Source organism: Thermobia domestica, chromosome 7 (assembly GCF_964235325.1).
Source record: "Thermobia domestica chromosome 7, izTheDome1.hap1.1, whole genome shotgun sequence".
Classification (NCBI taxonomy): Eukaryota; Metazoa; Arthropoda; class Insecta; order Zygentoma; family Lepismatidae; genus Thermobia; species Thermobia domestica.
The window spans coordinates 109,055,343-109,080,960 of NC_137460.1; the positions used below are offsets into that span (position 1 = coordinate 109,055,343).

Genomic DNA, 25,618 nt, shown 5'->3' on the forward strand with positions numbered 1-25,618 from the left:
ATAAACGGCACTAGTCCTAAAAGGCATAAGACCTAAAATTTATGACTAGTGCCTATATATATATTTTTTAGAACTTATGCCGTTTAGGTCTTGTGCCGTTTAGAACTTTATACCTCTCTTGCTGGATAAACTTCTTATGCTACAATATAGAGCTGATAACGAAATACTGTATACCTATATTTATGAAATATGAACAAAATCATCTAAGTTTTTGATACTATAGTATATATATCAAGAATAAACTACCCCTTTTCGAATTTCTCAGCGGAATGGCTTATAGAATAATTAATTAAGTACTTATTTATAAAATATGAACATTCTTCTCATAAAATATGAACATTAACTTCGATTTTCAGATTTCCTACAATAATTCTTTCTATTTTGAATATTTTTGTTTCCTATGTTCGGATATATTTGAGTGACTTCTTTAAGTTTCTCATGAGTTATTTGCTATCATACCGTGTTTTCTTTTTTTTTTCTTTTTTTTTAAATATATAAACCAGAGATTAATTTTGAGATCTCAAGGCTCAACAGTGCAGAGCGTTCTGGCAACAATGTTGGGATGTGTTGTTCCATCCTAACCTGCACCCACATTACCAAAATGCTGGCGCCACCTACGGGTATTAATATGCACATGCTGACGCATCGTGGCCTCGGGGACCACTGAAAATTTACGGGAAGCCTAGTTTCTCACCCTTCTTGGTTCATTATATCTAAAACATCGAAAAAAAATGTTTAGTTCGCTTTGTCTCACTGTACCTTTGCCACGGTTAGAGATGGAGTGGGTCAATGGATCGGTGGGTCAAGTTTTTTGAGTGGGTCGTGGGTCAACAGCATGTGATCCACTGTGACCCATCACCCACCGTGACCCACTGTGACCCACCACCCACCATTACCCACTGTAACTCACCACCCACCGTGACCCACTGCGACCCACCACCCACCGTGACCCACTGTGACTCACCACCCACCGTGGCCCACTGCGACCCACCACCCACCATGACCCACTGCGACACACCACCCATCGCGACCCACTGCGACACACCGACTCAGTATGATCTACCGACCCTCTCTGCTCACTGCATTGTAGAGAGTATCTTCTGAAGACTGGTAAATTTGTCTCCGTTTTTACTCTCAAGACCTTCATTTCCCTTTCTTTTCCACTTGTTTCTGTCTACTTACCTGAGGTGAGTATATCTAACCAAGTGAAAAAAGAACTTCGGACATTTTTGGATATTGATATTTTTAATAGTAATAATAGCAATAGGACTTACACTACAACTTGGCTTTCGAGACCTGTGAGCTTTTAGAGCTAACTACTGGAAAAAATACATTTTTGAATCACTGTAATATATAAATACATTTATAAAAAATTGAATGGAACTATGTGTGCCTGATCATCACTGTCAAATTGCAAGGTCAAATGAAATTACTTTTGGTATATAGTTAGGCCTTAATCCAAATTGGGATGTTATATTGCTTTTATTATAATGCATAATATCCTAAGGAGGTAGTGAGGATCCGAATTTTTGAAAAAAAAAAAATGAGTATCTCGCAAGCCGTTAAACTTACGGAGCTGAAATTCAGTGTATTAACTCTTTATTGAAAATAAACAGAATGTGTTCTAGCATTTTTTAAAATTCTCCTTTATGTCGGGGGGAGGGGCACTTTCTATATATGGAAAATTGGTAGTGAGTTGGTTTGTAAAAATGATCGAAAACGATCGATATTATTTCAGAAAAAAAATCAGAAACAAAAAATACAGTGCTTGGCTTCATATATCCATTGCTTTCTGCTATAATAATTGCTGAAGCTTATGTTTATTATATGGAGGGCTCACAATACAAGGCAATCAACCCATAAAGTTGTGAGAAAAATAGGCATAAAATTTGTACTGTAAGCTTAATTACACGGGAATTTGAAGTTTGGATTGTACGCATAATTGTATGGAAAATTTTACACTTTTTTCCCCTTTAAGTTGGTCTACTTACTTTGATTTGGAACTTTGAAATTTCATCCTTTTTTCCACTGAAAAGTATTGATAATTCAACAAGGAAATAATTATACTATGATAATTTAATTGAAATTCATCGTAATTTGGCACATGGCAAACATCAGTGTGGTAATTGAAGTTGAAGAAGGAGGGAAATTCCCATTCACCTCTGAATACTTTCCAGAAACTTCGTTCCGTTTCGCTTTCTAGACGGGGGAGGGAACTTGGTAATGGTATCAAACCTTCATGTGTAATTACAAAAATTAAATTTATAAACAAATAAGAAATCATCAGTTTATCAGGATTTAATTGATAATTTATTCAAAAGATTCCCTATCAAAGGCGTGGTAGATGAAGTTTCTGTTCTTCATGGGTCAACATTGCCAACTGACATGGTCGATATGGAAAAGATGTTGTATGTTGATAGAGAGATGATACTTCTTGCTGAGTATTTCAAAACTGACCGAGAAAAATCGTTATCAGACTTAAGTCTAACAAGTAGATTGTCGATGAGAAGTTGCAGAAATCGGGTAGAAGTATTATCAATTTCCACGACAGAGTGCGAACGGGGATTTTCCCTTATGAATTTACAGATGACTGATATTAGAAATAGATTAAGTGCTCAAACATTGTCTAACTTGTTGCTCATCAATGTTAATGGCCCACCGCTAGACAAGCTCAAAGTAGACAAGCTAGTTATTTCTTGGCTGAAGGATGGACATCATTCCACTGCGGATGAATTACCGCCAAAAAGTTACCAACAGGAAATAAATCCGATTTCAGATTTGTTTTAAGGTGGAAAATTACGAGTTACGGAAAATGTATACTTGTATTACTAATGGCTTATTTGTGTTATTCAACTTTGTACCTACTTTTTAGTAACTCTCTTCTTTGCTTTAGGTAAACTATTTTGAATAAATGTTCATAATAATTGCAATTATGCATATTTGTAACTTAAATTTAACGTGGTGTTTTAGTGATTACACAAATTACAATTATGAGCATACTTTATGGAGATGCTCTCACGTAGGGTACCCGAGCACTTTTATAAACTATGAACAACTGATTTTTCAAGTCTTTTGTGAGAAAAAATACTGTGAACTGAGAAACCATAACCTTTTCCATATTGTACAGGGGTATTTTCCTGCAAATATAAGTTTCTTGTGGAATGCGTTCAGAAATTAACGCTTGCAAGAATACTCTCTTAGTACATTTTAGGCACACACTAATTTTCCCCCTACCTCGAACTGTTTCAATTTCCTCACTGACAAACACTATACCATTTTATATCGTAAAGGTCAGATCCACCGTTATTGTAACAGAGTGGTGCCTGAGCGATTGATTAGAAATTCAAACTCCGATTAGTGACAATTTCACAGTCTTGTTTTATTACAAGTGTAAACTCTTTATTTAGTTCAGAAGAGGCCGTGGATCGTGTTCCGAGTTGATGACGATGGATTTTGGTGAGAGTAGGTCAAAGTGGATGAGAGTAGTTCATGGTGGGTGGTGGGTCAGAGTGGGTCACGGTGGGTGGTGAGTCAGAGTGGGTGGTGGGTCAGTGGGTCGTGGGTCACGGTGGGTCAGTGGGTCGTGGGTCAAGTTTTTATTGAACCACGCCAACTCTGGCCACGGTGAACAGACACCTAATGTTAAACGAGTTTTACCAAAAAGTACATCTGAACTATCGCATATCTAACAATCTAATCTGCACTAAACTAAACATAAGGTTGTATTTATTTGAACTGAACTTTGGGATGCAGTGAGATGTCTCATTGTGCCCTTTTTAGTTTATATAACTTCACCCCCTCCCCAACGTCAACTCAAGGTAATGTGTTTTACTGCAAACGTAACTGTGATCTTAACGATTAACTTCTCTATAGGATACTGTTTTTTTTTCTTTTTAAATAATGTACTATAATGTTGTGATTTAAATTGTGACATGGTAAAGCACATTGCTAATTATTTGCTTTGTGAAAGAACACACACACATATACATAAATTAGTTTATCTACATACGAAAATTGTTGAAACGTAGCTACAAGTAACCTTTTGCCATCGATCGCACATCTATTGGAAAAACAACGCTAGTTCTTCTTCTAGTTACAAATTTCAAATTATTCAAAAACATTGTAATCCCATTGTACCTCAGTGTTTCATTGAACCTCCTTTCCCCCAACTCTCAGAGGGAAATAAACCCGGTATTATGCGTACAGAAACATGAGCCTCACTCACTTGCCAAAAAAGAAGTGAGTATTTATACCATAAAATAATAAAGACTACTTCCAAATTATTGTTAAAACAATCTATAGTGCAATTCTATGAAAAGGGGGCGTTCCTTTATTCGTGATGGAATCGTTAAAATTGTTACGTCCCGGAGCAGAACCAAATAACTTATTTGTAATCGGAACTGGAACAACAAGTACCATATGCAGGAATGGAACAGCAGTCGGTCAGTGATGTCGGAGCAGATGGAACTTGCGCACGCGCAATGTAGTGAATCATAGGAATATGGCGCTCTCCCGCAATGCACGAGGATTACATGGAACTCCGGAAGATTTAGAAAACACCGGCATGCGTTTCCCAAGCTAAGTACATTGTGTTGAGCGTTCTACATTTTTTGTTCTTTGTATTCAGAATCCGTCCCTGATCTCTTGTAAGATAGGGAATCCATAGAACACAAAAGGAGGCATTATTGTAACATAAAAAGAAAGATAGAGACGCTAGATTTTTCACTCATTTGTTGCTTATCAAATATACTGTATAGGCAACAAAGTGATTCTCAATCTGTAACACGTGTGTCTTTTGTCATCAACAGAAGCTCGATGGAAGAGCCTTTTGCTTGCTACTAAGTTGTAAGACTGTTTATTTCAGGCTTTCTTTTATAAATTGTCCAGGAGAGCAGAATAAAAAAAAAATAAAAAATAAAAGACGAGAGGGCTGTTCTGAGGGATACTATTTACTAAAGGAGTCCCTACACAAGAGTCCTCCCTCGGAATTATAGCTAGTGACACAGACAGTAGTTCCAATGGTGGAAAACTGCAGGGTAGCCAATTGCCAATGTTGGCCCTACGTTGGGGTAATTGGTAGCTTATCAGAGCAGTTGCCGGACAACTCAAATGTCAACGTTGGCCCTACGCAATTGGCCGCTTAGCGTAGCATTTGCCAACCAATTCAAATGCCAACGTTGGCCCTACATGATTGGCCGCTTAATGGAGCATTTGCCTACCAACTGAAATGCCAACGTTGGCCCTACGTAATTGGCAACTTAGCGGAGCATTTGTCAACCAACTCAAATACTAACGTTGGCCCTACGTTGTAATTGGTCACTTAAGCCGAGCATTTGCCAACCAATTCAAATATCAACGTTAGCCCTACGTTGTAATTGGTCACTTTAGCCGAGCATTTGCCAACCAATTCAAATATCAACGTTGACCCTACGTTGTAATTGGCTGCTTTGCCGAATATTTGCTAACCAACTCAATTGGTAATCTAACCCCTCTCGAAGTAGTAAGACTTAGATTGTAAGTGTGAGGTTGCAACTGTTGAATAAATTACGGCAAATGTTTGATTGGCCAACGTACACTTAAAGTACGTTGGGTCAATATTTTCCAGCTTCACCAATTACCAACCATACCTAACATTAGCCATTGTACCAAGCGTGCTGCTCGGGTTAGCTTACAGTTTAACGTTCTCTCAGCACCGAGACTACATAAGACGTGAATCCACAGCTTAACGTGGGTATAAACTCGAACCGAAAATTGAATCTGGCTTTCCCATGGCAAAAGTGAATATGCTAACATAATCAAGAGGGGGAGAGTTCTAACCAGGGTTCAAATTCACATTTGTCCATCCTTTCTAGATTGTTAAGCCTTTCCTTAGTCTCATCAGACGAATAACTGGAAGGTATTAGATTTAAATGATAAGTTGACATCTTTCCTAAGATTCTTACAACGTCCCACTGATAATGTCTGTAAATTGAGTATAAAATCGTATCTGGAACTTCATATTAAGATAGCAGAACAGATGATGCCCCTATTAAACACCTCTGAATCAACCACTAGACTAATGGATCATAACAAAATGCGATAATGATTGATACTGACTGTCTTGTACTACATATACAATCTATAACTATTTAAAATAAGTACAGCTCATGACGTTGACTTGCGCTAAAATCTGACGCGCTAACCACTTCGTTACAGCAGAACATTCAAAATCATCATGATAGTACAAAAGTGAAGCTCGCAAATCAGAATAGTAATAATAATGCACCAAACAGTTCGACTAAATCCAGACTTGGAGAAACAAAATGATGATGTACTTGCTTGATATTTTAGGGACTTATAAATTTGAACAATTACGGAAAATGTGTATTCGATGCTATTTTTGTTCTTATGTCAATATAATAAACCCAAGCATTACTGATAAAAGAAAGGAAAGCATACAGTGTGTGACTCACATAAGTAAGAAAATCTTTGGATCAACTACGGGTTTGAAAGAATGTTTTACTTGTTATCAGGTCCTCCTATCTACGTTGCACTGCAATGTTTGTCAAGTTTCATACAGCTTTGTTCTTCATTGATCTTGCACAGGGCGTGTTCTTTAATAAATATTGTCCCAGTGAAGCCCTCTCAGATTCCCCCGGACAACATTTTCTGGAAGAAAATCTGATCTTAAAAATAATCAATAATCAGTCAAGTCTTCGTCCGCCTCATATAGTCTCAGTGCTGGAAAAGGTCGATCGATACATCTCAAACAGATAGGAAAAACTACGACACAGAAGAGTGAAAAAAAGAATTTCAGAAGAAATTAGTAACCTGATGAAGGAAAGAGAAATTAAAGATACATAATTACATTGGCAATCCGACTTCTTAAAATATAGTATGTATAACTTTGAAAAACTAGTACGAATATGCACCAGGAAATTCACAAGCGGTTCTCGTAAAAGCAATTAAAGCAGAGTTAATGCATGGCACAAACACCGAAAACTGTGGATAAATAGCTCAGAAGATTGAGCGGATGTGCAGCAAGTTATTCAAGCAATGAACCGGATGAAAGATAATATGAAGATGTTGAAGAAATAGTTGTGAGAAAATGTTATACACAATATTAGGAACATGAATCGAGGACAAACACTAGGAGACGATGGAAAGTGATAACGGAGGATGATACAGAATTGGAAAAGATCCCGACGCAGTTTTATTCTAAATGTCTAAAAACTGGCATTATTCCCGAGAAATATTTGGTCTAGGAATTAATTCGTGCGGGTGTACAAGAGATGGCGCAACGAACGGAGCGTCCCACAGTTCCGTGTATCCACACATGTGTTGCAAACCCCTGTCATCGCGTATCGTTCGTAGTATAGGGCAGTGGATTAAAGCGTCAACAACACCAGTTTGTAGTTAAGTGAACATGGCGCAATTTGTGCCTGATAAAGTGTTTTTGCGGGGTGTCCTGCTGCATTACTTTAACATGCAGAAAAGTGCGACTGAAAGTCATCGTATTTTGGTGGAAGTGTGTGGTGACCATGCTCTAGCTGAGCGAACGTGTCAGAAGTGGTTTGCACGGTTTAGAAGTGGTGATTTCGGCTTGGCAGACCAAGAGCGAGCTGGACAGCCAAAAAAATTTCAAGACGAAGAATTGACAGCATTGCTCGAGCAGGATTCGTGTCAAACGCAGGAACAACTTGCAGCAGCATTAGGCGTTGATCAAACAACAGTCTCCAAACGCTTGAAAGCCATGGGAATGATTCAAAAGATGTCACATTGGGTTCCACATGAATTGAAAGACAGAGACGTTGAAAGACGAAAAACCATTTGCGAATTGCTGCTTCAACGACAGAGCAGAAAGGGGTTTCTGCATCGAATTATTACGGGTGATGAGAAGTGGATCCATTACGAGAACCCTAAACGAAAAAAGGCCTGGGTGAAACCAGGTGAACCAGGTCCATCACAACCAAAACGAGATATTCACTGTGCAAAGGTTATGCTGTGCATATGGTGGGATATGAAAGGTGTGGTGTACTATGAGCTGCTGCAACCGGGTGAAACTATGAATGGAGAACGTTATCGACGACAATTAATGCGTTTGAAGCAAGCTCTGGCCAGAACACGACCAGAATGGGAGAACAGACATGATAAACTTATTATTCAACATGATAACGCTCGCCCACATGTCGCAAAACCGGTCAAAACCTATTTAGAAAATGTCGGATGGGAAGTTTTACCCCACCCGCCGTATTCACCAGACGTTGCTCCTTTGGACTACTACTTGTTCGATTGCATGAACAACGATTTGATTGGACAGCGGTTTACTTCTTCAGAAGATATCGAAACATGGGTCTCTGACTGGATCGCTTCCAAGGATGAGGATTTCTTTCGCCACGGAATCCGTACATTGCCTGACAGATGGGCGAAAGTGGTGGCTAGCGATGGACAATATTTTTCTTAAGGTATTTATGTATTTTGTGTTTGTACTACAGCTTCAATGTGTGCGTACCAACCGCACGAATTAATTCCTAGACCAAATAAATATTGTTTCATACAAAAAAGGCACAAAAAAGATTACGTAATTTCAGACCTGCATGTCTTTTTCTACCTTCAATATATAATAACCTATGTTCCAAAATGTTGACTTAGCGATTAGAAATGTATTTAGATGTAGCACAACCAAAATAACAAACTGAATTTAAACACAGTTGATTAGAGGAATCCTAACTTGTGAAATAAAGAAGACTGTGTCCGCGAACACATTATTGTTCTTACAGTAACTCTCAATATAGTTTCTCCTCCCAGTGATGATTTCAGCGGTAGCCCAGGCGGAATCTCCCCGAGTGACGAAATCCCCCCGGGGACATATCTCCGATCATGCTCAACATAGGTTACCAGTATTTTAGTAGAATTAATCTTAACTCCTTGTGTGTTGAAATTTCCCCTGGAGGAAATCTGAAATTGTCACTGCACTCCTACATTTGGTTAGGTCTATCCATCAACGGGCTATAGAAAAAATATACTCATCTTGTGACTCACATGACCCGCCAAACAATCTATTGGTTGGTTGGATTAGAGATCAACATTCGTTTCAAGGGTGAGACTATATGGACCTACAGTTTAATGTGGGAACCGAAGCATATCAATTCCCATCGGGAATCGAACTCAGGTCTCCCCGAGCCGAAGATGCGTACACCAATGTATAGCAACGAGGTAGTTCCCAAACAATATATTGTAATGGCCACCCGTAACGTGAGGTAGTAGTCCCCCATCCGAATTTTCAAAGGGTGTTCAGTTCTTGAAAATACATATCAAGATATAATTACTTGCTCTCTCACACTACAGTACTTTACACTGTAATAGTAACTTATAGCCTATTAAATATTATGTACTATAGTTAATTTACTTTTGTTAATAACGACAGTGTGCGTAAATAATTGATGTTTTATGTGATGCATTATGTGTAGCCGTGCATCAAAGTATGTGTGTGCATTTGCGATTGTATTTGTGCGTCCGTCTTCTCCCCTCTTCCTTTGGGGATCCTTGATTGTAACTACGCTATATCGCATACAAAATTAACCTACCTAAGCAAAATTGCAGATGTTTTAAGATTTTGGACAGGAAAACGATTAATTTCAAAAGGTTCAGCCCAGATAACGTGATTTCGTTATTATCCTCTCGCAACACTGAATGTATTGAAGAATGGGTTTCTCTTTTGGACCGGATGTCGGAATTAGACAGAAAGAACTGCCATGATATTGTCTAACAAGCATGTAAAGATTTTTGTCGCTTTTTAAAAATGAACAAGAACATTATTACGTCCAAAGCTTCTTTGTTCTTGCATTTAGTGAGAAGAAAACTTTCAGCTGGGCAATCAATTAAACTACGAAAGAGGGGTTCCACGACTGGAAAGACTCAATTAAGAACCAGGGGAAGAGAGTAATTGTATAATTTCGTTATGGCCTTACTGCGACGTAGCAGTCGCTACACAATCAAAATGAACTACGTTAAAAAAAAAAAAAAAAAACTTCGTCCTCATCTGGCTTTTCGCGATTGCTCATTTATTTTTAAATTTGTTACTATTGTCCTATTTTCCAGTTTATAAACGTAAATGTAAATAGGTGTTGTGTAAACTTTTATTCAGAGTTGACATGCAAAATGAGTAATTGCAAATAATGGTAACATATTCGAATTATAAAGGAAAACATGTTAGTTTGTGAATCATGGTAATTCCTAATAACAAATAGTCATCACGGTAATACGAGTTGATAGCTGCGCTGTCTGTTTACTGACGTCAATACATGTCACTAGTATATAGACAATTTGTCGCATTAGAACTCGTGACGATCCATTTCCATTTAAAAATATGGCTGCAAGATATAATAAATATGGTTGCAAGATATAATAAATATGGTTTCCATTTAATAAATATGGTAGCCATATTTAAATTTTAGCATTACTACATTAAGACGATTTATTGCAATTTAAACTTTCTTCTTTCAGTTTATTTTCAAAAGGGATAGTGTTGGTATCGAACGTGAATGTGTTTTGTTGTTTATTATTAGGACCAGCGTTATAACCCCTTGAGGATGCTAATCATTTGGTTATTTCTAAACTTAATTGCTATCCATCACATGTTGTATCAAAGATTCCATCAAACAAAATTCCATCAAGCTTTTCAGATTTACGTCCCACGATTATGCCATGTAGGCTAAAGGAGACGGTTTGATTTGATTTGATAATGAGTTTTAGCGTCCCTCTCAGCAGCGAAACTATATGGGACGTGGACCTACAGCTTAATGTGGGACCGAATCATCATGAACTTCCGTCGGGGAAACGAACCTAGGTATCTCATGCCATACGCGCGTACGCTAACCGCTTAGCCACGAGGGAGCTCTAAAGGAGAATGAAGAGAGTGGGAGGAAACGGGAGAACCCGAAACCACGCACACGGTATGTGTCCACCACTAAGCTGGCATCGAACCAGGTACCTCATGACCAGAGGTGATCTCTCTACCACTGAGCTACTGCAGTCTCCTCTATCAAACTGAAGATTGAACAAGTACTATGCTAAGTTGTAAGGTATGCAATTTTGAGGTTCCATAAACTTAATGCAACGTTTTATTTTCTATCAACATTACTTCAAAGGAAACAAGCAAAAAGCACTACACGGTGACATTGATACATTCATTTTCACTTTTGAATTAGAATATCAACTCCTATGACCTGCATTTTCCATTATCCAAATGGCGGCTGTTATGTAGCAAAAATATAGCTCGCAAAAAACTATTATTGCTAGTAGTATACTTACCTCTTAGGTTCTTAACACAGATTGTAATACATTTCAAAACTAGCTAAAGTACCCATTCTTCCCTCGGGGAGGATAGATTTATGGAATACAACACATATCGTCAATTTTGGACATGCTATTACTCATCTCTTTTTACCCTTAATACCGATGGGTACTAAACTTCGACTTAAACACCATTGTGACATGTCATTATTCATATCAGCGGATCTAAAAACTATGGATTGGACACTAATATCGGTCATTTTCTATTATTTTTACATATCAACCCCTACCTCCCCATCCCCTCCCTTCTCATCCCTCACCATGTCAATGAGGCTATGGACTTGGACTAAACAGCATCTGGAGTGTCACTATTCATCTCAGCGACCACAAAACTATGAGTTGAATACTAACATCGGTCATTTTCTATTACTTTTACATGTCACCCCTTCCACCCCACCTCATTCTTTCACATCCCATGTTGATGAGGCTCTGAATTTGGACTAAATAACATTGGGATTGTTATTATTCATCTCAGCGCCCAGAAAACTATGGGCTGGACACTATTAAAGGTAATTTTCGTTTATTTTATTATTATTATTATTATTATTATTATTATTATTATTATTATTATTATTATTATTATTATTATTATTATTATTATTATTATTATTATTATTATTTACATATTACTCCTTCACCCTTCTCCCCCTTCCCAAAAACTATGATAAAACTTAAGTTAGGCTAAGGTCGACGCATATGCCTAAAATAATCAAAATCAGTGCAGCTAGCCTAGGAGGAGCTAGCTGTCAAATGTCGTTACATTTGTTTTTATTTAGATATATAGGGCCTTATGCAGAGTCGTTCTGACGCGTGATTAGTGCGATATTAAACAGTTCGACTAACATATGTTCCTTACTCTAGTGAGGCCTTTAGTATGACACTAATCATACGTCAAAACGACTCTGCATAAGGCAGATAGATTCTAAGGTTTTTGATGCAATCCATATGCATCAAATGTTATTGCTTTACTTCGGTACCCTGGATCTTTCTACTTGCATGGAATATTCGGAAACAACACCAACTTTGGAAATGAATTCTTACATGAAAACGAAAATAATTATAGGCTAACAAGAGTGCACAAATGCTTCATTTCGGAGTTATGCCCACCGAAAACTGGTCGAAACAATATTAAATGGTTATTACCCGAGACCGGAACGTCGATGAAGGTCGGATTAGGGATGCGCACGAGACAAGATTTGAGGCTGTCTCGTCTCGAAAATGTACTGTAAAAGTGATGTCTCGACTCGAAAAATGTATATTTTTCTATTGGAGAACTGTGTCTCGACTCGAATTTTCTCAGGAAAATTCTGTCTCGACTCGTCTCGTGAGCATCCCTAGGTCGGATAAAAGACCGTAGTCATTATTTTGTGCCTAGATTCCATTTAATGTACCAGTTGATATGAAATATGAACCAGTTTTCAGTTTCTGATCCACCATCTGTTCATTTCTAGACAATTCCATGATTATTATTATTATTTTTTTTTTTTTCTGTTTCGAGGCTAAGCCTGTCCCCACCGTTGTTTCAAATCTCCTGATACTAATAGAATCTAGGCTCGAAATAAGTATTACGTTCTTTTCCCAACAATTTGTTCTCAAGCTATGACCTTTTTTAATATTCTTTCGATCAACTTTCGGTGGGCTGTAGCTCCGAAATGATGCATTTGTGCCTTACGTTGGTCTATATATCCCACATCCAGTGGAAGACTCAAGAGTGTTACAAGTCAAAAATACACATTTGTGATAACATGACTTTCCAAGTTTGTTATTCTATCAAAATAGCTCCCTGCAATACTGGTATTTCTGCCATCTATAGGTTAATTTACTTAGTTACGTTTCTGCGATAATACCATCAAGTAGAGCTCGCTTCTCTCTGTCTATTCTCTTTTGAGCGACGGTAACTCAAAATTTCCATTTTTTAAAAAAAAGTTGTAACAGCCTTTCATCAGGTATGCGATATTTATTTTATCATGTTTTCAAGTGAAGATTCCTTTCCCAAATTTTCTTGGTGTTGTTTACGGTGGGGTGCTGACTGCCACGGGTGCTGACTGCCACAGCCAATTATTGGTGCTGATTGCCACGACTGGCGCTGATTGCCAATATCAAGGTGCTGACTGCCACGATGGCGTGCTGACTGCCACGAGCCTGAGAGAAAGTTGCTAGACGTAACATTACCGGACGCCAAGAAGCATGAAAGAAACTATATGATCCTTAGGATCGTGTTGTTCAGACCAACACCTAACAAAGGTAAACAGGTCTCTGTATGTACACTCATGTCCAAAATTATTGTCACATGATTATAAATATGTTGTTCTAGTAATATAATTTGATAACGAATTCGCCCGGTATTTCTTATAATGTTAGTATGTGTATAATCGGCAAAGACAAGTATGTGGTAAATTTCATGTCAAAAGAGTAGTAAACAAGAACAATAAAAAGAAAATAAAATTTTCTTGTCCGTTTAGTTACATTTTATTTTACTTATTATGATTTTCGTATTTATAATTCTTTTCCTATGAAATTTATCACAAATATAAATTTCCTGATTATACACATAATATAAGTATTAAAAGTACTCTGCAAAATTATCAAATTATATTCTTACAAGAAGACAGTTATAGATATACGACAATAATTTTGGACATGAGTGTACTTTCAGTTTTGTCAGGGAGCGGTGCGTACAAAATTGGTACGATTTATGTGTTCTCACTTGAACTCTCTATGTCAGCATGAACTGTGTACAGCTGTCCAAATTGTTTCGAGCAGCTCTTGAAAGTTCCATCAAAAAAGCACTGCTGGCTGTACCTCACAAGGGAAGTCCAGGAGAAAGCACTCGCCTGCAGAGAAACTAAGCATGCCATTTGAAGTCCCAATTCATGCTGATTATAACAAGCTAATAAAATTCCTGTACGGTAGAGAACGGTTCGAGATATTCAACTTGGAAGTTTACCGGTATATGAGAAAATGAGGATATACGCATTTATACGCGTTAGGTACAACATAATTAGTAACGAATATTGACATACGAATTGAAAGCTATCGGAAGTAACAGAAAAAAGTGTATCGCAATAACTAACGGGTTTGTTAGATATAATTAGTCATTACATTGTTCACAATAATCATAGGTTAGAGATGAAAATTGATCACTGTTGTTCTTCTGTTTTATGAAGAAATGACACAGGGAAAATACTCCCTTGCACCATAAACATTTTATATGTGCAATTGTGTTGCATCCATCAAGAGAACAGTTCGCAGAACCAAAGCAAAAAGCAAATTCGACAAGTGATTCAAAAGTTATAGGCCTATAATTTGTTCGTAACCTGCCTTGCAGAACGCAAACTGAAACAACCCAATGTATCGCGGTGATCGGAAGTGATTCGTATGGACATGAACTTTATTTGATTGTTTCGTTGGTACATTATAACGTCCAGATGAAGAAGATTCATACTATGTATATACAAATCTCCTGCCATAATTTTTGATTGATCGGAATCAAAACACATCAAATGGTTGCACAAATCGTGTGCAATTCTTTGGTATCTTCTCAACCATTAGGTCTTTGCCATCCGTCATGCAACTTGTAATGGACAATTTGTCTGTGAATGGACCCCAGTGATCAAGCAATAGCAAGTTCAAACCATCAGGCTTCGCCATGGGTGAGAATACTTAACGCATTGAAACATGCATCTACTCATTTTCTCATATAAATTTCCAAGCTGAATATCTCGAAGAGTTCTCAACGTACAGGAGCTTTATTATCTGTTGTAATCAGCATGAATTGGTCCTTCAAATGACATGCTTATTTCTCTGCAGGCGAGTGCTTCTCCCAAACTTCCCTTGTCAGCTGGCTTCAGATCATCATATCCATTAAATAATACAATAAAACGATTAATATAAACAATGAAATGTGCAAAATTGTACATATAACAGAAAAACAATCCCTTTATAAACATCCAAGTGTATGTCGTTCCACTTAGTGAGCAACTTTGTAACTTATAGGATGCCACATAGATTTGCTGTGATGATTACTAAATTAAACCCTACTAAATTAATTAATAATTATAAATTTAGTATGAGGGATTAATTCCTCTCTTTCCAAATACAGTTTCTCCCAGGCTCGTGGCAGTCAACACGCCGTCGTGGCAGTCAGCACCTTCATATTTGCAATCAGCGACAGTCGTGGCAGTCAGCACCAATAATTGGCTGTGGCAGTCAGCACCCGTGGCAGTCAGCACCTATCCTTGTTTACAAACACATTGTATGTAAAATCTATGGAATTATCAGTTTGAACAATCTAATGATGAAATACGAGCAATGAAGAATGAGTAACGAATTTTATTGCTATTCGCCATTTCAAACTTCCATACAAGAAAAATTAGGTAGGCTACAGTACAACATTGGTGGAAAAGTTCGATCATGTCTAACCATTCTAACGGAACATTAATATTATAGGGAGAAAAAGGCTTGTAATCAACATACAAAGAAAATATACAGATTCAACACACAGAATCTATTCTCGCAAGAGAAGAGAGAGAGAAAGAAATAGAGGAGACACGCAGAGAAATATGTGAATATTCTTCCTCTGTGCGTGTACGTGCATGCTGTATTCTTCATTAAGAATGGACAACAATTGTCTGAATTCAATGTGCTTGTGCGTGGAAATAAGTCTCACATAGCACTGTTCTCAGCGACGGACAAAACTCGCTAGATAACTCTCATTAACAATACAACATCAATTAACTAATTATACGCTAGTTCAAGGTCATGAACTTTTTTTTTGTTAACCTTGAGGCGAATAGCCAAAAGGACTGGACAATTATCTATGACAATGCAAAGACAAAATCTTGCAGAAAGAAAGGAAAAAAATATGCCCTTCTTGGAAAGATACTATTATTACTCACACGCTGTATTCTGTTTTTATATTTTTAAAAAAAGACAATTATTTCATCAATACGCAAAATTGGATGTTTTCGAACTAAAAGTTTTTTCTAACAGCCTCTAGGCCCAGGAAATGAGTAATGATCGATTTACTTTTTTTTTTTTTTTTATTTTTATTAAGGAGATTTGGGATCAATTTCCTTTAACTTCCCAACTTTTCATATGTTTCTTTTTAAAACCTGAAATTGATACGGAGTGTTATGGCAGAGAAATGAAAATAAATCCGCCACCTTTCATAATCATCATCCGCCATCATTTTCATAAAATTTTACATTTAAAATGACTATATTATAACAAAAGCTTCTAGCCAGAACACTAAGACAGGGGAGGCCGAGATCATTTGGAGAAGGAAGATAACTTGAGTTTACCTTACATTTATATATCTATACAGTATATAAAACTCAGTGACAAAGGTAGCCGGGACCTAGGTCTGCCTCTGAAGATATAGAATCTCAATTAAGATTAAAAAGGAAAAGTGGGAGAAAATGATGACCTGATAAGTACAACAACTTTCAACCTACGTTTAATACAGTTTTAATTCTTGAATCAATTTGAAATATAGACAATTTATAATATTAAGTGAATTTTAAAATATGTAGATCATATGGAACATATTCGTCGCCATAGTAAAAATACCTCAATACATGCTGCTTGAGTTTAGGTGTCCTCCCCGCTAGCTAGCGCGTGCGCGTTTAGTGCACGTGGACCCGGTAGTAGGAGAAGAAAGAAAATAATAATTGCACATAATTTAATTTTATTAATAATCCTTCACCTTTAACCTAACTATACCTGTGGAACGAAAAAAAAAAAAAAAAAAAAACGGCCACGTAGCTGCGGTTTTATGGTTGCATCTGCATGTGTAACTAATGAATAAGAATAAGAAAGAATAATAAAAATGTTATGTGACGAAATTTATGTAACGAGTTTAATTCAACAAAACCCTGTCCATCCATTCGTCTGTCCGGAAGAGAAAAAATTTCAAGAGCTACTTAACAGATCACCACCAAATTTGATTAGGATATAGAGCAGGCCTGTCCATGAATTGGCTCCCGGAGCCAAAGCGTGAGCGTGCACGAGCGAAGATAACAACAGGTGAGCACAGGTGCTGCTAGCTTCGCTTCTTCCACTGCATCCGATAAGTGTTGCCAACCACACATGATGGCAAAAAACCTATGGCCAAGCCTGGCCAGAAATGCGCACGATGATAAGCATTGAGCAGACGCAAGCGTGAAATGTGCAGGTGTGCCCTCCCCCTCCCCATTTCGAAAGCAGTGACGCGAAAACACTGCAGGAAATAAAATTGGTACGTTTTTTGGTCGAGGAAGACGCATGATAGAGGTTACAGTTAGCGTTGAAGTAACTAACAAATGAACAAGAAAGAAAGAAAGAAAGAAACTAATATTAAACATGTCATCTTACAGACGTAAAAACGACTGCAAAAATCGGAAACGAATTGTTTCAGACCTTTTTAGCTTGCTTACACAATTCGTGACGTTGTATTACATTAGCACTCGGTCTGTAACTTGTCACTCGCTTCACGTTTGCTAAGTTGTAAACGCCTTTCGTTGCTAGATTGACAGCAGAACGACGGGAGGTTAAAAATAATAATAATAATAATAATAATAATAATAATAATAATAATAATAATAATAATAATAATAATAATAATAATAATAATAATAATAATAATAATAATAATAATAAATAATAAGAATGCGTATTATTATTATTATTATTATTATTATTATTATTATTATTATTATTATTATTATTATTATTATTATTATTATTATTATTATTATTATTATTCGGACCAAAGAGGGATGAAAATGGGGATTGGAGGAAATTCATAACTAGGAATTGCATAGTTTATACCGCTCACCTAACATTATTAGGGTTATTAAGTGTAGAAGGCTCAGGTGGGCAGGCCATGTAGCCAGAATGGAAGAAATTAGAAACGCTTTCATAATTTTAACTGAAAACCCAATTGGAAGAAGACCACTAGGAAGACCTAGGCGTAGATGGGAAGACAATATTAAGATGGATCTTGCAGAAATAAGAGTACAGAGTAGAAACTGGATCCAGTTGGCTAAGAACAGAAGTTAGTGGAAATATTTTGTAAACGCGGCATTGAACCTTCGGGTTCCATAGGCCATAGAGTTAGTTAGTTATTATTATCTAAAAGAAATGTTCAAATGTTGTTAAGAGACAATTACACAGAAGAACTGAGTTCCGACCAAACACTAATTTGCCGGAAGGAAATTCCAGTGCAGTCCAGCCTACTTTAAGCGTTATCCGTGCAACCCACGTTTCATGTTCAAGACATTGGGAATAATTGTTCGTATCATTCAGTTGGAACGTTTCCTTCCGAATTTACGCTATTACAGTAGACCTACGCTATTACAGTAGGCCTACGCTATTACAGTAAGCCTACAACATTGTGACTTTCAAAATCAGTCAGTAACTATCGGAGAAAGACAAGCGTGTAGCTTCAGTCGTTGAAATGATTTAACATTCTTTTTCACTTTTAACAAGCCACCGGCAAGCAACCAGCCAGGGACAATACATTTTTCCTTATTAAAAAGACACTCCTTGTAAAAAAAAAAAAAAAAAAAAAAAAAACCTAATTGCAGTCACTAACGGTCACTCTTAAAAATGGAAAATCTCTTTGGCTCTCTTAATATTTTGTTTGATTCTTTGCGATTAAAGTAACTTTAAAAGTGAAGTAAGAAATACTATTCTTCCTATTGATAGTGTAATAGTGGCTTCTAATCTCCACAACCAACCCCTTGCTAAGCCTATTCGTACACACATACATGCATAAGCTAATTTTCTGGAGATAATACTTAGATAATTACAAACAAGTGCTACAGTTTTTTTTCGTATCAACAGATTCTCTCTTTTCCTAAAAAGCGAAACAACATAATATAACAAACCCACACTCGGATATAACAAACCCACATCCTTCTTTAACAAAAGGAAAGAAAAAAGAAGAAAAGGAACGTACATAGTTTATCATTTGATTGCTGTTACAAGTTTGTATTGTCTATAGTTAACGGTTACCACATTGTAAAAAAACACTTTACACTAAATGGCAATCAGTTACCATACATACTTTTTTTTTTTTTTTTGGTAAGCTAGTGATTACCGCCAAGGTTGACAACACTTCCGCTCCTCTAAGGAAGAAACCCGAAGATCCACGAAGCACGAACAATGGTATTTGCCCGTAGAATGCTCGTGAGCGTTCACGAGGAGAGTTTCCACTATCTGCTCGCCGTGGGCAGGGCTGATATAGAGGGTAAAAGGATAGAAACTGAATTTGTTGTTTGTAGACGATATATAAACTGTAAGTTGTAGAAATCAACTATTTCCGTTGTTTACGTTGATCACTATAAAGCATGAACGATAATAGATAGCGAGAAGGAGGGGTAGAAAGGGATCTGAAAAGGTAGAGTGACGGTTAACGTCACGTCTTCCCCCGTCCGTACCTATCTTTGCCCATTGTATTTTTTTTATTAAGAAAATGGAGGCCATAGATATTATTTGGGAGTGGGGGAACGACGTTACCCCGCATTCCCTCTCATTTGCCGAGAAGTGATTTTTTAGAATCGATTTAGCCATCTAAGAATAGGTTTTTATCTTCTGACTAAATCCTCTATTCAAACTGCATATGACAGAAATAAAATACTTCTGGTTTTAACTTTCATCGTTATAGAGTAAAAACGTTAATAGATAGTGAGAAACGGTTTTCTGCAATTAATTAAGCGTTTCGAGAATATATTCCCTCTCACAGAAAATCAACCAGTTATTATTATTTTTTGCGTAGCATTGTAATTTCAAATTTGTAGATAATAATAATAATAAAAAAAAATCAAACAAATTATTGGTTGCTTGAAATAAGAATATGTTTCCACTAACTTTACATCTATGTTCCCAAAATGGATCTTCGTCTTCTTCTGTTAATCATAGCTGTTTCTTTGGTTGAAAAGATAGGGTCAAAAAATCAAGAGGTATGACAATTTCCAGCGTCGGATCCAGAATTTTCTGAGGGGGTGCATCATAACTATCAAAATAATCTGTCTCATTGAAACTCTCCAAAGTGACATGTGATAATATTTTTTACACCTGACAACGTTGATACATAGAAGGAGGAGGGGTATTTTTAAAGAGGGTTCCAAGTGATGTGCAGGAAAAATTGTTTTTCTCTCTTCCTGGCTTCTGTTTTCTTCCTTACTTGACAGATGTTATATTGCTTTGCTTGGTAAATCTTTTTTTCTTCAAGTTTCAGAAAATCGACCTAAACTATTGCTTTTGCAAAATTCCTCTTTCTTTTAAGACCTAAAGGAAAGTATGACGGCAGAAAGTTTCGCTATTTTCACTGCTAGCTTCTCATTTTAGATAGTGTATATTTACGACAAAGGGGGGAGGGGTCCACGTGCACCGATGCACTTCCCTAAATCCGGCCCTGACAGTCTCCTCTTTTGTCACATGCACAAACACAAATTTTTAATTTCCGAACAGTCGAGGGATATTCTGCATACGATTGGCAGTAGAGTATACCGTATGATTGACAATACTGGTAGGCCTACTTAATATGCTCCCACCACAAGTGGAATCGTCTGACGTGATTTTATGCAGTGAACAAAATACTATTAACGCATAGTTAACTAATCAATATTTTTGAGATAGTCTTCAATATTGCGCAATCGCATAATAGAATCCTAGATGTCATAATAGATCTTGAAGACGTATTATTTGATAATGGGGAGAATATTGACAGCACAAATTATTTCGCTTAGTCGTATTTTCTCGGTGCTAGATATGAAATTACACACAAAAATTTAGTACATCATCACTCTTCAATTTCAGCAATATTTGAAAAATGTGAATAAATAGTTGCAGCACTGAGTACGTACTTTTCCATAACACATTATCACACTCTAAGCACTTATTCACAATCAATTCAGAATACAACAAACATACAAATCTAAATGTACTTCTTTTCTTCTTCTTCTTTGTAAAGAGTAAAGTCTAAATTCTCTGGTTTTGTCACGAAGACACCAAAAACAAATAAAAGCAGCATCCAATAACATAGTGCATATTTCGAACTATATAAAGAACACTGTACAATAAAAAAAAAAAAAAAAAAACTGAAAGCACAATGAAGGACACCACCAAGGAAAACGCGAAGATACAATGCAAAATAAACAAACAAAATAAGTAAATGAATCATTATGCTTGATAGATATTAGTTATCTTTCAATCTTTCGCATTCACAACCACGAAGTAAAGACTGTACAAAAGTAGTCTGGAGTCTAGAATTCTCATCCTACCCGTACGGAGGTATATGAGAACATCTTTACACTATATTAGAATGAATGTGAGTTATTATATACTCCGCCATTTCCGGGCCAGATGCTTCCCTCAGATTCAAACTTGAATAATTGATCCGGATCCCACTTTAAGCAGTAGGTTCGTTTCATACAATCTCTGTGCTGAAAAAACAATATTATAATGAAATCAAACAATTAATTTTCCCATATTTTACAAGTATGAAACAATTTTAAGTATATATAAGGTATATTTCTGCCCTTTTGTTTATTTCATTAATTTAGACATGACGTTACACACTACTGAGCGTCACTATAATATCAATGCTAATGGTTCCGCCTACATGTAGCACGAGCATTACTCAGAGAAGTATTATCTACGAGGCAGTTTAAACTCTCCTGTAGATCACCCAATGTTTGCAGAATATCTTTGAAACACTTACTTTTGCTTTATTATTATTATTATTATTATTATTATTATTATTATTATTATTATTATTATTATTATTATTATTATTATTATTATTATTATTACATACAATTCATTTTCAAGGAGTCCCATTTGGATAAAAGTGAGAAAGAACTGAAAAATACATTTTTAGTTTTTTCCTAGATCCCCCAATGTATTGATATATATATATATATATATATATATATATATATATATATATATATATATATATATATATATATATATATATATATATATATATATATATATATATATATATATACAGGGTGTTTCAAAACAACCGACAACGTTTGGGAGATGATTCCTGACATCAAACTAAGACAAAAAGTATAGACCATTCTGAGTGCATAACTGCTTTCTTTCGGAGTTATAGGCTCCAGAAAACATGAAAAAAATGAACTTTAAAGATCAATAGTTCCAAAACTGTGGGACCTACCGTAGTCGGGTGAAGACTTCACTTAGGAACTAGTATGCATAATATCCAAATATCCAAATTTCAGAATCCTGTGGTATTTCTGCAACAATTTTTATAGAAGTAGTTGGAGAGTACTTCAAATTATATGCCCGTAGCCAGACTCCCTCTATAAAAATTGCTTCGTGAGTAGGCCTACCTTAGGATTCTGAAACATGTAATTTTGGATAGTGCACGTGTTAGTTCCAAAGTGAAGTCTTGATCCGACTACGGTAGGTCCCATAATTTTGGAGCTATTAACCTTTAAAGTTAATTTTTTCATGTTTTCGGCAGCCATTAACTCCGAAAGGAAACATTTGTGCACCTAGGTTGGTCTATACTCTTTTTTGTCTTATCTTGATGTTAGGAATCACCTCCCAAACGTTGTTGGTGTTGTTTTCAAACACTATATATATTTTTTTTAAAAAAAAAATGAAATTTGAAAGTTCATAGCTCCAAAACTATGAGATTTACCGTAACCGGGTCAAGACCACTTAGAAAAGTAAATGTTCGCTATCAAATAATACATGTTTCAGAATCCTAAGGCACTCACGCAACAATGTTTATAGAGGCAGTTTGGCTACGGGCATATAATTTGAAGTACTCACCAAGTGCCTGTATAAAAATTGTTGCGGAAGTACCGCAGGATTCTGAAATATTGATATTTGAATAGGACCCATACTAGTTCTCCTAAATAAAGTCATAAACCAACTACGGTACGTCCCATAATGTTGGAGCTATGAACCCTCAAAGTTCATTTTTTCATGTTTTCGGCAGCCTATAACTCTGTAAGGAAGTACTTGAGGTCAATACATTTCATCTTGTCGGTGTTGTTGTGAAACATCCTTTATATTGGATCTTTTCATCCAAAAAGGATGACAGAAAGCAATATTGCGACGATTGTTTCTACAGCTTCTTCATTCACTCAACAGAGAGCGCAGGAGCAGTCCGAGAGCGAGTAGACTACTTGCAGCTTTCTCTTTCTCTCAACAGATGGCAGAAGAAGGATCAGAGCTACCAGATAAACTTTGCAAGAGCGTACTAAACACAGAAAACACTTTATATACATCTAAATATTTCTAATCAATAAACAGCATACATTAATCTGTTCAGCAGCTATTTAATCTCTGTTTTTACTGTAATATTTGATTGACAAAAATAAATTATTTTAATGTGACATTTATATTTGGTGGCAACTCTGTAATTTACAGCAGAAAGCCATATTTGTTTTGATGTAAAGTTGTGTCTGTTCTAGTAAAAGTGCGCTTGCTTTATAACTGTGATAATTTGCCTGTAAAACGCTTATAGACAGTGAGATACTGTGACCTTGTCAAAATGAAGACATTACAGGGCATAATTATATTGGTTTTATTATATAATGTAACATACGCAACTGACGATACTGTACACAATGTGTCAGAACAGGTGTCCCATCAGGGAATTTCAAAACGGTTTGACTATCTAACCTGTGCAAGTAATTTTAAAATTAGTGAAAATATAATAATCAGAACCCAAGATTCTAAAGCAATGGGAGCAGAATTTCTTAATGAGAGAGAAGTAAACTCCAGAGATGATTGCTTAAAATGGTGTTGCGATACCGATAAATGCGATGTTATTGTTTTTGAAGAAAAGGTAATATACTGCGTTTTGTAAATAAAAATATACTCAAGTTTACTGTAGATCGGCACAAAGACAATAGATCTTTATTTCACAAAAGAGTTTGAAACAATAATGTCATGAAATACAAATTTAACTTACGGTATGCTTTACACTTTACTGAAAGCCCATGAAGTCGCGACAGATTAATTTGTTGGTGCAGATTAAAAATAGTCTGTCACTTTTCTTGCCTTAAATAACTCTCTAAAACGTTCTGGACGTTTATTAACCTACCGCATGCCTAAATAATTTTGTAGAGATTGATAATATGTATACAAACTGATGTGCCCTGTAAATGATTATGTGCTATCCTATTACTATTATGTGCAATTATTTCATCGCGAAATTCACTCATAATAGCTTAGAAATTGTTTCTTGCGGTAGGAGCTGCATTCATTGGTGCAAATTCACTTTACGAGAACTTTCCCTTACGGGTATAAATAGGCATCTGGACATATGCCATCATATACCATAAAAGCAAGGGCGCAAAAAACAAACTAGCCTTGTGCTAGGCGGCCACTAAAAGGGAAAATGCTACCTAACTAACTCTGACCAGGAGCACAGCAGAAGGCTCATGCAGGGAGCAGGCGCGTGAGCGACGAAGGGTGTGCGCATAAAGAAAAATAGTGTGAAAATTGCTTGATATTGCATAAAATTACATAAGTTAGAGAATATGTAATGGCTTTACACTTGTCACTCTGTACTTGTAAACATAAAATATAGGATTCTTACATCGTGCAGAAATTCTCTACCAATGGAAATGAAGAGCTCCTTCGTGTGTAAACGGTTAGCGTGCACACCTTTGGTGTAGGAGACCCGGGTTCCCGGTGGGAGCTCATGTGGTTCGGATTCCACGTTAATCAGTAGGCTCACGTCTCATGTAGCATCACTGCTGAAAGGGGCGTTAAAATCAACTCAACTCAATGGAAATCAATATGTTATACAGTCATCTTTTATATACGATCATTCATTTTAACCCTTTAGTACTTGAAATAGTTTCACTTTTGTACCATTTCACTCTTGTACCACACTTGTAAACAAGAAAAACGGTACTAATTTCCTATCTTATGAATAATTCTTTTGATAGTGAAATTTAATATCCTACACAATCCTCTTTCATATACACTCACTCATTTTAATCGTTGCATTAATCATTTTTATAATGGGCTATTCTTAATCAGTATCTTTTTATTAATGATGGTATAATAGTATAGTGTAAGACAATAAGTTTATATAACATAGTAATTAATTATATGTAGTACTGAAGGCTTCTGTGCCACCGAGTAGGTCCAGCATGTTAAGGTTTAGGTTAGCTTAAGGTAGGGTTGTTTAGTTCATGTGAAATTCGGTTAAGTTCGATATCCTTGGACCTACTCTGCGACACCTAACCCGTATTCCGTACTGAATTCTCTTGCTGCCGCTGACTGAATGTCTCAAAAT

At 36.4% G+C, this 25,618-nt stretch overlaps 2 protein-coding genes across 3 annotated transcripts in view; one reads left to right on the forward strand and one right to left on the reverse strand.

Moving 5' to 3' along the window:
- Window positions 1–25,618, reverse strand: part of LOC145690326 (protein phosphatase 1 regulatory subunit 14B) — a 413,214-nt gene that overhangs the window by 265,507 nt on the left and 122,089 nt on the right. The window lies entirely within an intron of this gene.
- The window catches only part of LOC145690324 (uncharacterized), a 268,337-nt gene continuing 266,339 nt past the window's right edge, over window positions 23,621–25,618 (forward strand). Inside the window, exon 1 of one of the 2 annotated variants that reach the window (XM_081765108.1) lies at window positions 23,621–24,154. In XM_081765108.1, the coding sequence (XP_081621234.1) occupies window positions 23,858–24,154 (297 nt within the window). In that variant the 5' untranslated portion in view covers window positions 23,621–23,857. The remainder of the gene's footprint in view (window positions 24,155–25,618) is intronic. The other variant, XM_081765109.1, reaches the window with a different exon arrangement.